General features: G+C 44.8%; 1 protein-coding gene across 1 annotated transcript in view; it reads left to right on the top strand.

Annotated features, from left to right (window-relative positions):
• Window positions 1-8,106: 8,106 nt before the first annotated feature.
• LOC306917122 (extracellular calcium-sensing receptor-like) overlaps window positions 8,107-16,334 on the top strand; it is a gene marked incomplete at both ends in the record, with an annotated part of 140,376 nt that continues 132,148 nt past the window's right edge. The window contains 3 exons of the mRNA XM_079495255.1: window positions 8,107-8,144; window positions 11,384-11,468; window positions 13,819-13,842. Coding sequence (XP_079351381.1) covers window positions 8,107-8,144; window positions 11,384-11,468; window positions 13,819-13,842 — 147 coding nt within the window. The remainder of the gene's footprint in view (window positions 8,145-11,383; window positions 11,469-13,818; window positions 13,843-16,334) is intronic.

The raw sequence follows: 16,334 nt of genomic DNA, 5'->3' as shown, positions 1-16,334 counted from the left end.
AATGTCCAGTGCCACATGAGGCTACGGGTTTGGCTGCAATATTCATATAATTGACAGTTGACAGCGAGGCAATTTAAATAGACTGTCGGACGTGCATGGTCAATTGGTCACGGTGTCACGGACGGACCACAGTGATAGAGAGAGACAGACAGGACAGGAGATGCACCTTGCAAAACTGCAGCGTGTGTGCGTGCCTATTTGTTATATAATTCATGGTTCACAGGTTCAGGTTTTCGTTCACTAATATATCTTGTTGTATATTAAATGAATAAAGACTTTAATAATTTAATATACAACTAACAACACAGCGACAGTTGCTTGCAAATTGCGATATGTGTGTGCATGCGTGCGTGCGGGGGGTGAGGCGGCAGCAAGGGAAGCGAAGCGAGAGGAGAAACAGACAGGGTAGTCCTACAGCTTTATTTAATTCATGCAGGTTTATTTATTTAAGATACAACAAGTTGCGTGCGTCTGTGTGTGTGTATGGGAGGGGGCAGCAAGGCAACTTAGGTGACATTCACACCAGAAAGCTTTGCTGCGATTCAAACGAATCCTGCGCATTGTCAGAAAGTGCACTTCGTTTGACAGGTGAAACTTTTTTTCCCCTGTAACCATGGTTTCCAGGTCGTATTGCAGTTGTTCATGTCGCAAAAACGAGGGCGAGGCTAGATTTTATAGGGCGTGCCAGATAGATTTCAGCCGTCACATTTATTAACGTCGGAACGAAATTAAGGAAGAAACAGCTGTCTGCGATCACTTTGTAAATGCCGACCCGACGTGGGTGTACTACGAATCCTACACTCGAATTTGGGGCAGATTTTACACTCGATTGATAAATGAGGGCCACTATGTCTCTCCGTCTGTCTCCTTCCCCTCTGTCTCTGTATATTCCCTCCTCTCTCCGTCTCCCCCCTTAGGTTTAGGTTTAGGTTTATTTATTTAGCATGTAGTACAAAAAATAGACAATACATATCAAACAACAAAAATACAATGCAAGGAAAGGAAGAAGCCAGCTGGCTTATTTGGAATCCTTTCCTGTATGAGGTCATTGATTTAAAACAGATTAAAAGTTCAATTAAGAACAATACAAAAGTCTACAAGTTTGGCGAAGGGGGGCAATAAAGAAATAAAAAACACAGACTGCACAAAAAAGGGAAATAAACAATACAAACAACAAACACACAAACCTCTGCCCCCAAACACACCCTCTGCCCCCCCTCTCACTCTCTCTCTTTCTCTCTCTAGCCTATCTGTATCTCTCCCTCTCCCTCTACCTCTACCTCTACCTCTCCCCTCTCTCTCTCTACCTCTACCTCTCCCTCTCCCCTCTCTCTCTCTACCTCTCCCTCTCCCCTCTCTGCACCAGAGACAGTCAGGCACACACGTTTTAAAGTCATTAGTGATAACGGTGCCAGCTGTGCATCAGCAGAAAAGCCCATAAATTCTTTCATTTGGCTGCATGCTCCTCAAGAGAATGATGACCTCAGCGCTGCCGCTTCCCGGTAAAGAGGCTATTGTGTGTGTGCACGAGAGTGTGTCTTCCGTCAAGAAAGACGAGCGGGTTGTTTCCAAGTCTCTTTTGACGAGAGCACAACTTTCCTCCCTCGGCCGCATTTTTCGCGTGGCTTTTCCAAATGTGTGTCAGTAGGCTATTAGGCACCGCTGCACTTCAAATTGAGTTTGTTATTCAGAGAAGTTGACTTCTTATGTAGACGCGTGGACCGTGTCATCAGTTAATTAACTCTGTTTACTTTCACTGTCAAGTGCTCCAGCCCAACACCCCTTCCCCCCCAAAAAAAGAAAAAGAAAGAAAAGGCAATTAAGGCAAGGCAAAGGAAAGGAAAGGAATAATATGAATGTTTTGGGGGGTTCCCAGATATTACAAAGTATCTGCACAAGACTTACAATACTTTGTCAAAAACATTGGTCAAATATTACAGGCAAAACTGTGAAAATAGCCTGTGAGGCATAAGGCATTGTGAGCATGTAGATCTGCTATTTTCATCATATTTATCTGTGGAACAGAGTTAAACTAAATGTATTTATGCCTCAACTTCTACAATTTCAAATGCTTATCAGTGTCGGGATTCTCCAGTTCAAATATTCAATGAATGAATGAATGAATGAATGAATGAATGAATGAATGAATTAAATAATTTAATAAAGAGATATGGAGATTCACGTTTTCTGCCCATAAGTGATGATACACAATGTTCTCCACTACATCTCAGAGGCAGTTAGTACAACAGATTAGTATGTCCTACTTTATACTTTGGATATTTGAAAATAGCAGATCTACAGTACAAACTCCCAACACATTGTGATGTGTTGTGAGCTTGTAAATCTCGTCACTGTGGAACTCACTCATTTGGATAGGTTGGGGTGGCTTAGGGTTGACAACAGAGTACAGCAACATGCAATGGGCCTGGTCTGCAGGATTCACTACACCACTACAGATACCCATGTACCTATCTATAGAAGTGTCTATTTGTACGTCTCTAAATGTTTTGATGATTTGAACAAGGTGGACCCTCTTGTAAACAAGTGTAATGCTTTATATAGTCCTACATTGTAGGACTATAGTAGCATGCCAAAGTTTGTGCTATTGCCATTGAGAATGCATTGGGCGTTTAAGTTAAATAACTCTGAAACTACAAATCATTTCAAAGTAAAAAGTTCCAGCATGTGTCTCCACAGTAAGCTGAATTATAAAATGTGTGAATAGAGTTTCTAGGTGAAAGTAATTTTTTGACGTGCCATAGAGCTGCCATAGAGCCCCATTATACATTTCTCAAATTTGAAAGCACTATATTTCTAAAACTATGAAACATTTCAAAGATTTATTTTCAGGCAAACATGTCCACCGTAAGATGAACCTAAATAGGTTTGAATGGGGTTTCTAGGTGTAAGTATGTAGGACTAGTAGCATGCCAAAGTTTGTGCTATTGCCATTGAGAATGCATTGGGCGTTTAAGTTAAATACGGGGGGGGACATATTTTGACAGCAGAAACTGCCTGTCATAACTCCCCCCTCCCTATTCCAAAGCCCCCCCAGGTACATTATATATTTAAACTATTTTCAGCAATGGTACACTTATTTTTTCAGTGGGTAGATCTTGTTGAGCTGGTCATTTTGAAAGTAGATCTCACGTCATAAATGTGTGGGCACCCCTGCTTTATTGGGTCGTCCACTCACAGTTAACTCTTTGTATTGAGTTGTGCTTGAAATGTACTGTAATTCTGCAAACTGTTAATACATATTTCAATCAATCAATCAAACCTGTCTAAATACTTCCTTAAAGTGTAGCGGTTCGTATGACCCCTGGTCCTTTACAGTAAACATGATTTCCTAGCATACTGCAGCCTGGTTCTCTGCATGCACCCAAAATATAAAAAGTGCTGATTTACAGCACCTACGCTTCAAAATCGCTCGCACACTCCAGCAACAACACAGTGAACACACACACACACAAACACACGCGCGCGCGCACGCCACGCACGCATGCACGCACAGTCTCCAAGTCACACAGCTGTGTGCAGTGCAAACACTCCGGGGCCCCCTCGCCTCTCGAACCACGGTCGCTACGGTAACCAAGACCACCACAACCATGGTGTAATAGTCCCGCGGTTCTCAAAGTGGGGTCCAGGGACGCCCAGGGGTCCTTGAGGGAGTTCCAGGGGGTCCCCATGCTAAATGATAGTTTGGAAGCAAATGGACCCTTATGGATCTGTAACTGAGTAGCCTCGGAAACCCAGACGTTTTTATTTCCAGGGAGAATAAAAAAAGTCTGGGGCCGAGTCCACTTCAATTCGGCATACAGTAGCGCAAACGTCGCTCACTCTCTGCTGATTTCTGATCGTCTGCACCTTTCTTAATTTTGACGCACACACGTACACACACACTCCTCTCTCTCTCTCTGTTGCTCTAATTAATTAGTCTCATGTCCAGCAGCTGTGTCTAGTTTCTCCCGGCGGATCCTGCCGTGAGCTTCCTATGCCATAAAAAGCATTGGTGAGTTCCAGTCTCTCAGAGTTAAATTAACATTGATTTTACAATATAAATTGGGGTCCCAGATATAGAAATGCCATTAAATGGGGGTCCATGGCATATTGCATATAAAACTGGGGGTACTTCTTCTCTTATGGGGGTCCCTGGCATATTTTTTTCAAATGGGGGTCCATGCGCTAGTGTCAATTTGGGGGTCCTTGGCATGAAAAAGTTTGAGAACCACTGGTGTAATAGTCCGGCCGTTCTCAAAGTGGGGTCCGGGCCGGGGAACCTCAAGGGCGGCAGTGTGGGGTAGAGTGACCGGATGGTAACCGCAAGGTTGCCAGTTCGAACCCGGGCTCCCCCAGAGTCAGTGTCGAAGTGTCCTTGAGCAAGACCCTGAACCCCTAATTGCTCCTGATGTGCTGGTTGGTGCCTTGCATGGTTTCCCCTGGCATCGGTGTGTGAAGGGTGAATTCTAATGCACAATCTCTGTAAAGCGCCTTGGATAAAGGCGCTATATAAATGCACCATTTACCATTTACCAGTGTGGGGGAGAGTGGAAGGTAGAGCAACCAGATGACCGTGAGGTTCCCAGTTGAATCCTGGGCTGCCCCAGAGTTAGTGTCGAAGTGTCCTTGAGCAAGACTCTGAACCCCTAATTGCTACCGATGAGTAGGTTGGTGCATTGCATGGTTTCATCTGCCATCGGTGTATGAATGTGTGTGAATGGGTGAATGTAATGCACAATCTATGTAAAGCGCTTTGGATAAAAGTGCTATGCACCATTTATTTTTACAGTCAGAACTGTGTTATACTAAGACAAAAGAAAAAGACATGCCATCTCCGGTTTACTTCCCGTATCTGTGTGAAGCAGGTGTGCGTCTTTTTTGGAGACGAGAAGCAGGTTGGACTCTATCAATTCCATTAACAAAGAGTGAATGTGAACACTTGTGAACCAACATGATCACTGAACTATATATTCGTCACTGAAATGGCATTTTTTTTCCAGAGCGATAAATCAGGATAAAATATACTTCATTTTCGACCTTTCTCTGTCCCAGCAACACACTCTCACAGGATCCAGCACCAGTAAACATTCATGGATGCCCACTTAGGAAACCATTTGTAGGATTTATGTATACCATTTCCCTCAAGTGGCTTCAATTGGGAGGGATATCTTTAACAGTTGAATATCTTTGATATTCATCAGACAGTACTAGGGCGGCCATAGCTCATTTGGTAAAGAGCAAGCCCCCAGGACCGTGGAGGATTATCGAAGCAGGCGTGCTAATTTCAGAAATTGAAGACACATTTTTTTTTAAATCCATAGGAAACAAATGTTTAAGTAGTAGTGAAAATAGTCTATCCACAACCGCGTTTTGAGCTTGTTGATCTGCTATTTTCACTATAGTTTGGCTAATATAATACATTTTTGTTGGGTCTTGAACTAAAAGGTTTGGGTATATAGGTTTGGGTAGCTGTCAGGTAAAAACCTGGCACGTCCAAATCTACAAGCCCACAACGTGTCATCACAAAACACATCATTCAAGATGTGTGACAAATTCTGAAGATGTTGTATTGGCCTTGGTACAAGATATTTGCAGATGGGGGGGACCACCGGTGTATGCCACGTACAAATCGGCCTTATAACGCGGCCAGGGGCGCCCGGAGGACGAGGTCGAGGACTCCCCCCCCCCCCCCCCACCCCCATTCATGACACAGGGCTTGATGCCATGTTGATGTTTTCCCCCCCAGGTCACCATGGTGACTCAGATTCCTGAAAGCCTGGGAAGAGGCCTCATCAGATGCATACCATAACCGACCCCACCGCCCCAACCCACCACACCCCAGCCAGGCAGGCAGACGGTGGTGTGTGTGTGTGTGTGTGTGTGTGTGTGTGTGTGTGTGTGTGTGTGTGTGTGTGTGTGTGTGTGTGTGTGTGTGTGTGTTCATGCGTCAGCGCGGTCCGTAGGGCTGGCGGGAGGAATGCTGGTCTTGGACGACAGGTGCTCGACACCTGTATGCGGCTCTGAGAGTCAGTACTTAGAGTAAATGTACTCTACTACTTCTACTTCTCTATATGGAGCACTGGCCTTCACTCCCAGACTATACCATACCACTAAACAATTTCACATGACTAAACTATGACCTAAAACTAAATGATATTTATTCAAAAGACTGACTAAAGCTAAATTGAAATTTGCTGTGAACATCAATTAACAGTTCTACTGCGAAATACGATTTATCCGCATTTTAATCAAGTGTTCTACGCTGCCTAGATTGTTTTATTACCTTTAAATCATACGCTGAAGTATTTGGACGTTTGATCTGTGAAAATCCGGTCCATATCCGTACCTTAGTTTGTTTTTGGACGATCGCACCACCCGCCATCTTGCAAAGCAGAAAGGAGGGGGCTGGGAGGCTGTTGTAGTCATACAAAACCTCCGTCCGCTTGCATTGGACTCAATTTCCCAGAAGCCCTAGCAGCCCAGCATAAGTATCGATTTCCGGTTTCTTCGTCATAACATGATCCTCTCTCTCCCTGCTCCGCGGCAGAGGCGGACTTTTTTTATTATTATTGATGCGATGCGATTTAGGTTCATAAAACAAATAGCGGGTCTGCTGTATTACGCAGCGACGCAACACTGGATCAAACAATTAGCGGCCGTCAAACTGCCAACCAGCCAACTTCTTCATCTCGAGACCAAAAAGATACATTTGCGTTGTCCCCCTGGGGCTGGGACCTGAAATCCTTCGTGAATGAACAGCTACTATTTAAATCAGGGGTGTCTGACCTCAAACCTTAGATCTCCATATATGGAGCTGACCTGTTCTTACATTCCATTATGTTGATCCTTCCCCATCCATCCTTCCTCTTCGATGTCTCCCTGTTGACTGATACCTGTCCATTGAAACTCTAGACGGGCCTGCCTCAAAGTTATGAGTGCAGCCGTGCTCGGCAGCCGGCGAAAACAGGCCCGAAAATGAAGGCCCAGCCCTACCTGGGCCCTCATCAAACTTTGTACACTCAAGACACTGCCACCGCTGCCTAGATCTCCATATACAATATGGAGCTGACCTGGTCTGACATTCCATATGTTGATCTGACCACATCAAACCCTGTACACTCAAGACACACTCCATATATGGTCAGTACAGAATTCATTCCATATGCATATCTGACCCCCCATGCCAAAGCCACTGGTATAGACTGAAGTATTACTGTATTTGTGTTTGTTTAAAGTCATTCTTGTAAAAAAAATTACACCCGTGTGAAGTGAGGGGCGCTAATATATTAAAGTCTAACTCATGTTGATTAGGTGATGTAATGGTGATGTAAAACAAACGGTGCCAACACAAACAAATTAAATGCCATTAACAATAAAGAGACAATATGATGTAATGAGGGACAATATGACGTAAATTTTCCCTTCATTGTCAATAGCGTTTTTAAATGTACTAAAAACAAACATTAAACCCAAAAGAGACATTGTATGTTGTATACTTAAACATGTGATAATCTCAGAGAACCTCGTTCAGGTTTGTGTGCTATCCGGTGACGCTCATACGTGCTCAGTGTTGACACCCCCACACCCTACAGTGGCCATTAGAGTACAGTAGAGTACAGCACAGCGTAAAGTGGCACAGACTACACTACAGCAGGGGTTCTCAACCCGTGGGTCACGACCCCTCGGGGGGTCGCCACATTATTTTGGGGGGTCCCCAAATTATAAAAAAATAAATTAAAAAAATGGAAATGAAGAGTTTACACATAGTACATGCATACACCTTCCATAATGATTATATCTGGTTTCAGTATTTATTTATGGTGTATTGTCTCTATTATTAAGGTTATTGTAGCAGTCAATTTATATTTGGGGTCGGGAGGGGGCGGGGCGGGGGTCCCGAGACGTTGCCAAAGCATTTTCGGGGGTCCCCGGCCAAAAACGTTGAGAACCCCTGCACTACAGTATGAGCCCTGCAGGGCACGTTCGTTCCGGGGACCATCCAGGGACCCCCTCAAGGACCCCCACACGGTAATTCTGTCATTTCGTGACCATTTCGGACGACGTGGGAAGGCTCGCCGGAACCGGCCCTGCACCCTGGGCACGTTCATGGATGTCCTGGACACGTTCATGGATGTCCTGGACACGTTCGTTCCGGGGACAACCCCTCCCCCCCCCCCCCCCCCCCCATCCCCCCCCCCGAGGACGCCCACACGGTGACTCTGTCATTTCTCGACCGTTTCGGACGCGGGGCGGCTCGCCAGGACTGGTGTGGATTGTGGGGAACGTGGATTGTGGGGAACCCCCAGGGACACCCACAGTCCCACACGGTACAGTTGCACAGCTCTCACAAATATATAGGGAATATATAGACGTGACACAGCCAGGCCAAACATTTTTGGGCTGGTTTGAATCTCACTGCTCGCTCTCTCTCTCTCTCACACACACACTCACACACTCACACACACACAGAACAGTGGTCTGCGAGCTGGTTTATATTTGATGTTAGTTAGGTGTCAAACACACAGAAGCTACACAGTCCACCCCTTCCCAGAAACCACCAGCACTGGAACACTGCCCGCACACGCACATACACACACACGCACACGTACGCATGCACGCACAATAAATCTCTCAGAATAGAAACTCCATGTAGGTCACCAGCACGCACTGAAAATAAAATGAACCCCCCCAAAAAAGGCAGAGAGAGAGAGAGAGAGAGAGAGAGAGAGAGAGAGACCTTGGTGTCCATTTGTCATGGTGTTGGTGATTGTGTTGACAGCGTGTTAGAGTAGGAGCTGGTTTAAACATGTGGTCTCTCATCCAAGGTCAACATGGAGCTGAAAGGCTGCCATGGATGGGGTTTTTCACCCACACACACCTAGGCTCCACGCATCACTCTGCACGGGGTCCTCCCTGGATTTACTGCTGTAGTTAGTTATCCACAACCACACCCATCTGGAGCTCCAATGGGCTGCATGCTGTTGGGATAAAGTAGACCTTTAAGCAGTTAACCATCACTTATAAGAGTGTGCACCCTAGCTGTGCTCAAGCAAGGTCACAGAGCGACAGAGAGATTTCTATATAGTGTCTGAAAAAGTAGAGACACGTCAGAATTCTCCAGGATAGACGAGCCTTCTGTCCTGCTTCCAGGGGCGCCCCGATCAACGGACTGATATGAGCGAATCTGATTTGTGATGTAACAGGTCGTATTTGCTATCATCTATGCCTTTGCTGTTCATATGTGACCAGATTTGACTGAGAGACTGCCATCGCGCAAATTTTCACCAGAGGAGAAAAACTTTTTTTTTCCAAAATGAGTTAATAGCACAGGCAGACTCTTCACATACTAGAGCATGTCTGAAATAAGTGTCAGAGCTGAAATCAACATGTAAATATGAAATAAATGCCCAAACATGTAGCTAGGTGTAATGTTAGAGACCACAGACGTGAACCTTTCAAGCCTGTTTTCTCAACTCGCTGTTTTCTGCAAGACATTACTCTATAAGCCATATCTCCAAAACTGGTGGGTCAAACTGAACAACCAATATGTCAATTTGAAGCTATGATTCCCTGCTTTCATATGACGAAAAAAAAACGAAAATTCAAAAAAATCCAATGGCAGTCTCTCAGTCAAATTTAGTCACATATGCATATCACATGACCATTCATTTTGGGATAAGTATCCCAGGCAATCATTAAATATATGATTGCATGACTTATGTTTACTGCCTGTTTATTGGACTATCTGATAACTCTCGAACCATATTAGCGCATTAATGCACAGACAGCCGCAAATAAGCCATATATATATTGGAAAGAAATTGGGCCTCTTTCTTACTTCGTTCACAGGTGTTACTAATGATACTAATGAAGGCTCTGTTGTTCCATTTAGTGTACGTATAGCACATACTTGTACAGTAGGCCTATAGTGCTTTTTTTATTATTCCAAGGACCCCCATATTGACCCCCATATTTTGCCCAAGACAAATTTCCCCTCGTGGGACAAATGGAACCGAATGGACCCTTAGGAGTCCATTTGGTTTCGTTTGTACACTCTCAGATTTAAGGTGACTTTTAGGTCACCCCGATGAGGTACCCTGAGTGTCCCTGGAGCACACTAGAGACCCACTGGTGGAGCAGAGTGTTTCCAGTGAGCCAAGCCAACATGCACAATATGAGAACCCTGACTCTGACCAGAATGGAACAAAGCCTAGAGGTTAGCAAACAAACTGGTGTGGGTGATACAGAGCATAAACTGACCTAAACACAGCCCTTTTATAGGGTGCAGGTGAGCATGATTTGTGTAGGTGGAGTCAGGGAATCAGAGGGTGACGGATGGGGACGAACCAAGGGGCCAGTGAGGCACTCCAACGTTGAAGCACTGGGCCCTAGTGGTAAGAGGAGGGACTACAGGCGGACCCGTGGATTCATGACCGGGAAACCCCGTGCAGCTGGGCTTTAACATTGAGCGCTCGGTTGCACTTCCGCATTGGACCACCAAAATGTGGTGGTCCAATGCGGAAGTAGACGTTTTGAGACGGTCCTTCCGGGTGCTTCAAAACGCCACTGAGCAACTTCCACTGACATGAATAGCGGGGGCGGGGCGGAGCTTCGCGCCAGATCAGTCTCTATACTTTTATATACTCTATGGGACGAACACAGTTGATGGGTGTGGATTATTGTGGATCTCAGACTTGCAGAGAGTGACAGAGGGAAGGAGGAGAGATGGAGAGAACACAGCACCTAATTAACAACACAGTGGAACGTAAAAATTAGGAAGTTGCACAGGGCTTTTTGTATGTCACACTCACCAGTAACCCTGTTGAACTCTCCCCTTTAAAAGGACAGGAAGCAACGAAGTGACCAGGCTTTTTCAAATGTGTTGACATTTTGTGATGACGACTACGGCCGTTTTTAACGGATTCAGAAGCTGTCACAAAGTTTCCCAAGGAAACCTGCTTGATTTACTGCTGTTTCCAACATGACACACACAATGTAATTTACAGCTAAACATTGCTCTCAAAAATTTTTTTAAGTGAGAAATAGACGAAGCAGTACCCGAAAATGTATTCTATTTGATCAACACCTTCAGGGTGATTAACCACCTCCGCTTGGTTAAACCCCCTGTCGGTGAACTATCTCCCGACAATGACCACCAAGGCAGAGATTATCCCTTACATAACACACAGTAACTATAACAATAAAAGTATAGTTCCACCGCTCAGTTCGTACGGGTGCGATTTTTTAATTTATTTTTCCTCTGTGAAAAAAGATCTATTTTTTTTTCTTCGAGTTTCTCATCACAGTTTCAGCCGACGAAATAAACACTGCAGGACGGTACAAAGTGGTATCGGGGCATCTCTACTTGTTTTCTCTTTCAAAGTCTGGCAACGCTGCCCCTCAGCCGTGCAGTGAATGCCAAGCCCTTTGGCTGGACTCACCGCAGGCTGTCCGCTGCAGGATTGACGGTGAGAACGCACCATCGGGTGGACTCCCGGGCCAAATGGAGAGAGGTTGTCGATTGGCGTTCCCAAAACAACCCCCCCACCCCAAAAAAAAAGGTTTTCGAAAATAGGCATCACGTATACAAGCTCACATCATGTGTCGCATGGAAGTGCACGGTGAACTTGTGTTTTCAAATAGACAAACATTAACGTGTACTTGAATAATAATTGAAGCCGACAAAGTAACTCGCAACCAGTGTTGTCAAAGTTACTCTTCTTTTCAAAATATTTTTTTATTTTCGTTTTATAACAGTATGGGTGTCAAGTCACAAGTTCATAGAAAAAAATTCAAATAAAATATCAGATTTTAGTATCAGTGACTGAGGTAAACAAACGTAGCCTACTGTATGAATCACAGAGATCGTGGGCAGACATAATGAAAAGACTGTTATTGTGCAAAACATGCCCCTTCAAGACAAAAGAAAAACATTTTCTCCCCTTCAAGTCCCAATTTAGTAAAGCCATTTCCCAATTCCCCAGCCTCTTTACAAGTACTCCATCTCTGCTAACCCACACAATCAGTCATTGGGAGGGTGAAGAAAGCCTCGGGTCTCCTCCGATACCCGGGCCATCAAGCCAACATCTTCTTTCCACCCGACAGTGAAAGGTCTCACTAGGGGGGCGTAATGCATGTGGAGGTGTCAAAGTTACTCTTAAACAGTAATTTATGAATTATTACTTAAAAAAGTAATACAGTGACACTACTTATTACTCCCTGCCAAAAGTAACTAGTTTATTATTACTTACTTTTTCTCGTCCCCAGTAATTGCATCTTTTGTCCCCAAAAGTCTTACTTTGCATTTTCAACATTAGCAGTCCCCCCCCCCCCCCCCCTATTCTGCAGTGTTTATTTAACTCTGAAAAGTGTACTTTATAGTGTACACATGATGATGGATGAATGAACACTAAGACTTTTACTGTGTATGAATTCATAAACTACAGACTAAATGAAAACCACACCTTCCCTACACAACTTGCAGCGGACAATAATGTTCATCTCGTCTTTATCGCGGACATACTCAAAAAAAGGCGAATACTTCCAAGTAGTGAATGAAACGCTTTGTGGTGCCGGTGTCTCCTCCACCTCCATGTTTAGTTTGTTTACTTCTCTTGCAGTTTAACAACACGAGTCACACACTAGTTAGTTGTTCCTCGTTCCGGACGGTTTAAGGCCCGCCCTTCTGCATCCGATACTTCACACGTCGTACAGACAAGTGCGCATCGTTTCCGTATCCGCCCTAGAGTCTAGATCTAGAGCGGATCGGCAGCCTGCAAAGCAACTCGACCCCAACCCAGTCTACCATTATAAATAAACACTCAAACCCACAGTTCCACCAAGGCTTGTGAAAATAGTACCATGATACTTTTGGAAAAAAGTAAATGTAATATTATTACTCAAAATGTGAAAGTAACTTACGTTACTAGTTACTGTAAAAAAGTAATAATACTGAAAGTAATATAATACTTTAGTTACTTGACAACACTTCTCGCAACCAATGTTTTCAGAGAGAGAGAGAGAGAGAAAGTGTGTGTGTGTGAGAGAGAGAGATGTTGTGGTTTGTGGATTTTCACATGGGTGTGTGCATGTAGTATGCTGACAAATGCACGTTTGTGGGTGCATGTAGGCATTGATGCATGTGTTGTTCACTGTCAACACACACACACACACACACACACACACACACACACACACACACACACACACACACACACACACACACACACACACACACACACACACACACACACACACACACACACACACACACACACACACACACACACACACACACACACACACACACACACGTGAAGCTCCATTGTGCATGGAAGAAGTAATCACATTGTTACTAAAGTATCAATACTGAAATGTAGAAATACTCTAAATTGCATAGATATGGTATATTATATGAAATATTTCAACTTTGTAGGTTTTTAACCCTTACTTCATCATCCAAGAGTGTCACACAAAGGCTCACAGCTCAGCTATTCTCACTATTTCATTTCAAAAATGTAATAATAAAAAGGGGGATGGAACAATTATGGTGCGACACTGGTGCGTGTACATGTGCACGAGGCTTCCCCGGTTTCGGAGGTATTTGAAAATAACGGGTTACCGACCCTACGTTTGAAGTCACTCGATCAGACAAGTCGCCAAGATACGGGGGGGGGGGGGGAGGCTGCACACACACACACACACACACACACACACACACACACACACATGGACATGCGAGATGGTGCGCATTCATACATAATAGAGATCAATGAGAGTGTGTAAACACGTGTGGTGACCGTGTTTGTTTGTGTTTAGGCCCTGTCAGCAGCGGACGCCATGGTAACAAGGCATCTCTCGTCTGTCTCTGCTCTGTCACCAGACTGTAACATGCGAGGAATGCGTGGCAGCCCAACAAGAGGGCCTGTCCACCAGCTACCAGCGCACGTGTGTGTACGTGTGTGTGTGTGTGTGTGTGTGTGTGTGTGTGTGTGTGTGTGTGTGTGTGTGTCCGTGCGCTATACTTGTGAGAGAACTTGAGAAATAGGCATTATGAGGACAATTTGTCCTGCTACTCACAAGACACATTGCTGTTTTATTGTTACATAAATTCCTAAATAAAAATAAGTAAATAAATAAATGGATGAAATACATGGATGGACGGATGGATGGACAATGTATCGGCATATTATAATGTTGAAATCGTACATCAAAAAGAGTAGATCTATAAGCTCACAGCACATGGCGCTGCAATGCTTTGTGAGCTTGTAGATCAGCTATTTTCGGGTTTGGGACTATAGGGTTAGAGAAATGCTATGGTGTTATCACAAGTGGTTCTCAAAGTGAGAGGGACCCTCAGGGTTCCTTGATGGGATTTCAAATGGAACCTTACAGGTCTGTAACTCTGAGAGTGTATACAAATGGAACCGAATGGAACCTTACATGTCTGTAACTCTGAAAGTGTACAAATGGATCCAAATTGACCCTTATACGGGTCTGTAACATTTGAGTGTAAAAATGGAACCAAATGGACCCTTGCAGGTGTGTAACTCTGACAGTGGACAAATGGAACCAAATGGACCCTGCACGGCTGTGTAACTGAGAGTTACAAAATAAGCGCGCACACGTGTGTGCGTGCGTGCCTAGAGTTCACGTGACCCATAATACCACCAATGTGTCAAACTGCCACACCCCCCTCCCGGTTAGCCAACAACGGCCCTATCTTTACACACGCACGCACACACTTGCACGCACGCACACGTGGACGGCCAACATCAAACAGCCGGGGCATTCCACACGGAGCAGCGATGGGGCTTTGAACCGCGGCGCCACTCTGCCTCCCAGAGTGCCGGGAAGTCTATCATCATCACCAGCAGCATCATCGCCGTGACCCTGGCCGGGGCTTCAGAGACACCTCTCAGGCTGCTGTCACATACCCCCTCCTCAGCGGCCCAAGACCCCTGCGATGGGCAGCAAACACACTGTCCGTCCATATAACAAACAGCTGACACATGGGTGGTGGTGGGACAGTAACAGAGTACTCGAGTACTGCGAAAAATGTCTGTTGACTATACCTTTTTCCGGATGAATTGAAAATGGAGGACCCTGATGTAAACAAGTCTTAGTGCTTTTCCTGGTTTCATCCTCGTAGCAGTTTTTGTATTGACTTTCGTTTGAAATGTACCCATACATACTGTGAATACAATTTTCAATCAATCAATCAATTCCACTGATGAAAACAAAGCCAAAACCTTTTCACCCACCTTACTTGTAATGTGATGTTAATACATTATTGATAAATGATGATTCTAACTCAACTTTACTAAAATCGCATGATATTTACACATGAATGTGTGTGTGTGTGTGTGTGTGTGTGTGTGTGTGTGTGTGTGTGTGTGTGTGTGTGTGAATGGCTGAATGTAATGCACATTGCACAATCTATGTTCTCTTTGGATAAATGCGCTATATAAATGCACCATTTACCATGTTTAGATATGTGCGATGAAGCATATGGCCAACGTATTTGCAGGGCCCTGCGGTCCATGTCTTGACGTGTGTGTGTGTGTGTGTGTGTGTGTGTGTGTGTGTGTGTGTGTGTGTGTGTGTGTGTGTGTGTGTGTGTGTGTGTGTGTGTGTGTACTACAGTATGCATAGGCATATAGTTAAAAACAAAACAATATGTTTTGGGAGTCTCTACAGCCAAGTGGTTAGAATACATGGGCCACTCCACTCCCTTCTCTCTCTCTCTCTCCCTCTCTCCTGCCTCAGCTCAGAAAAGCCCAAACTGTAAGTGCATTGTCTATTGTTTGGAGGTGCATGGGTACATCTTGAGCAAGGATGAACAGTCTCACAGTCTCTCTCTCTCTCTGATGACCTGTGCACTGAGACACACAACTCTTGTCTCTCTACAGGCTACTACACCAATACAACTTCTGTGGCAGCAAATAGCCGATGTACAAGGACACCCTGTTGAAGACACATGTTGGAGGACCCTGGGCTCCATGGGGTCCCCGGAAAAAGTAGTCATATATCATAATAGTCACTATAATTTTAACCACTTTATCCAGTTGCAGTATACTGTATGTTAGCTATTCAAAAATAGCACATCTACAAGCCCTTAGTTCCAGAAGGCATTCTCCGGCAGCAGCAATCAGACGCGGCACTGCCGGCGGAAAGGGGTGACACCAGCCAGGGAAGGTGGGTGGGATGATGACACTCCACTACCGCTCCATTCTGCGGCAGCTTTTTTTTTTTTAACAAAATCTCATGGGGGTCCCTGGCACAAAAACCGTTTCAGATGAGAGGTCCGTGGCCAAACAGCCTTGGGGGTCAAC

Source organism: Electrona antarctica (assembly GCF_951216825.1).
Source record: "Electrona antarctica genome assembly, chromosome: 24".
NCBI lineage: Eukaryota > Metazoa > Chordata > Actinopteri > Myctophiformes > Myctophidae > Electrona > Electrona antarctica.
This window is presented reverse-complemented; position numbering and strand designations above follow the sequence as displayed.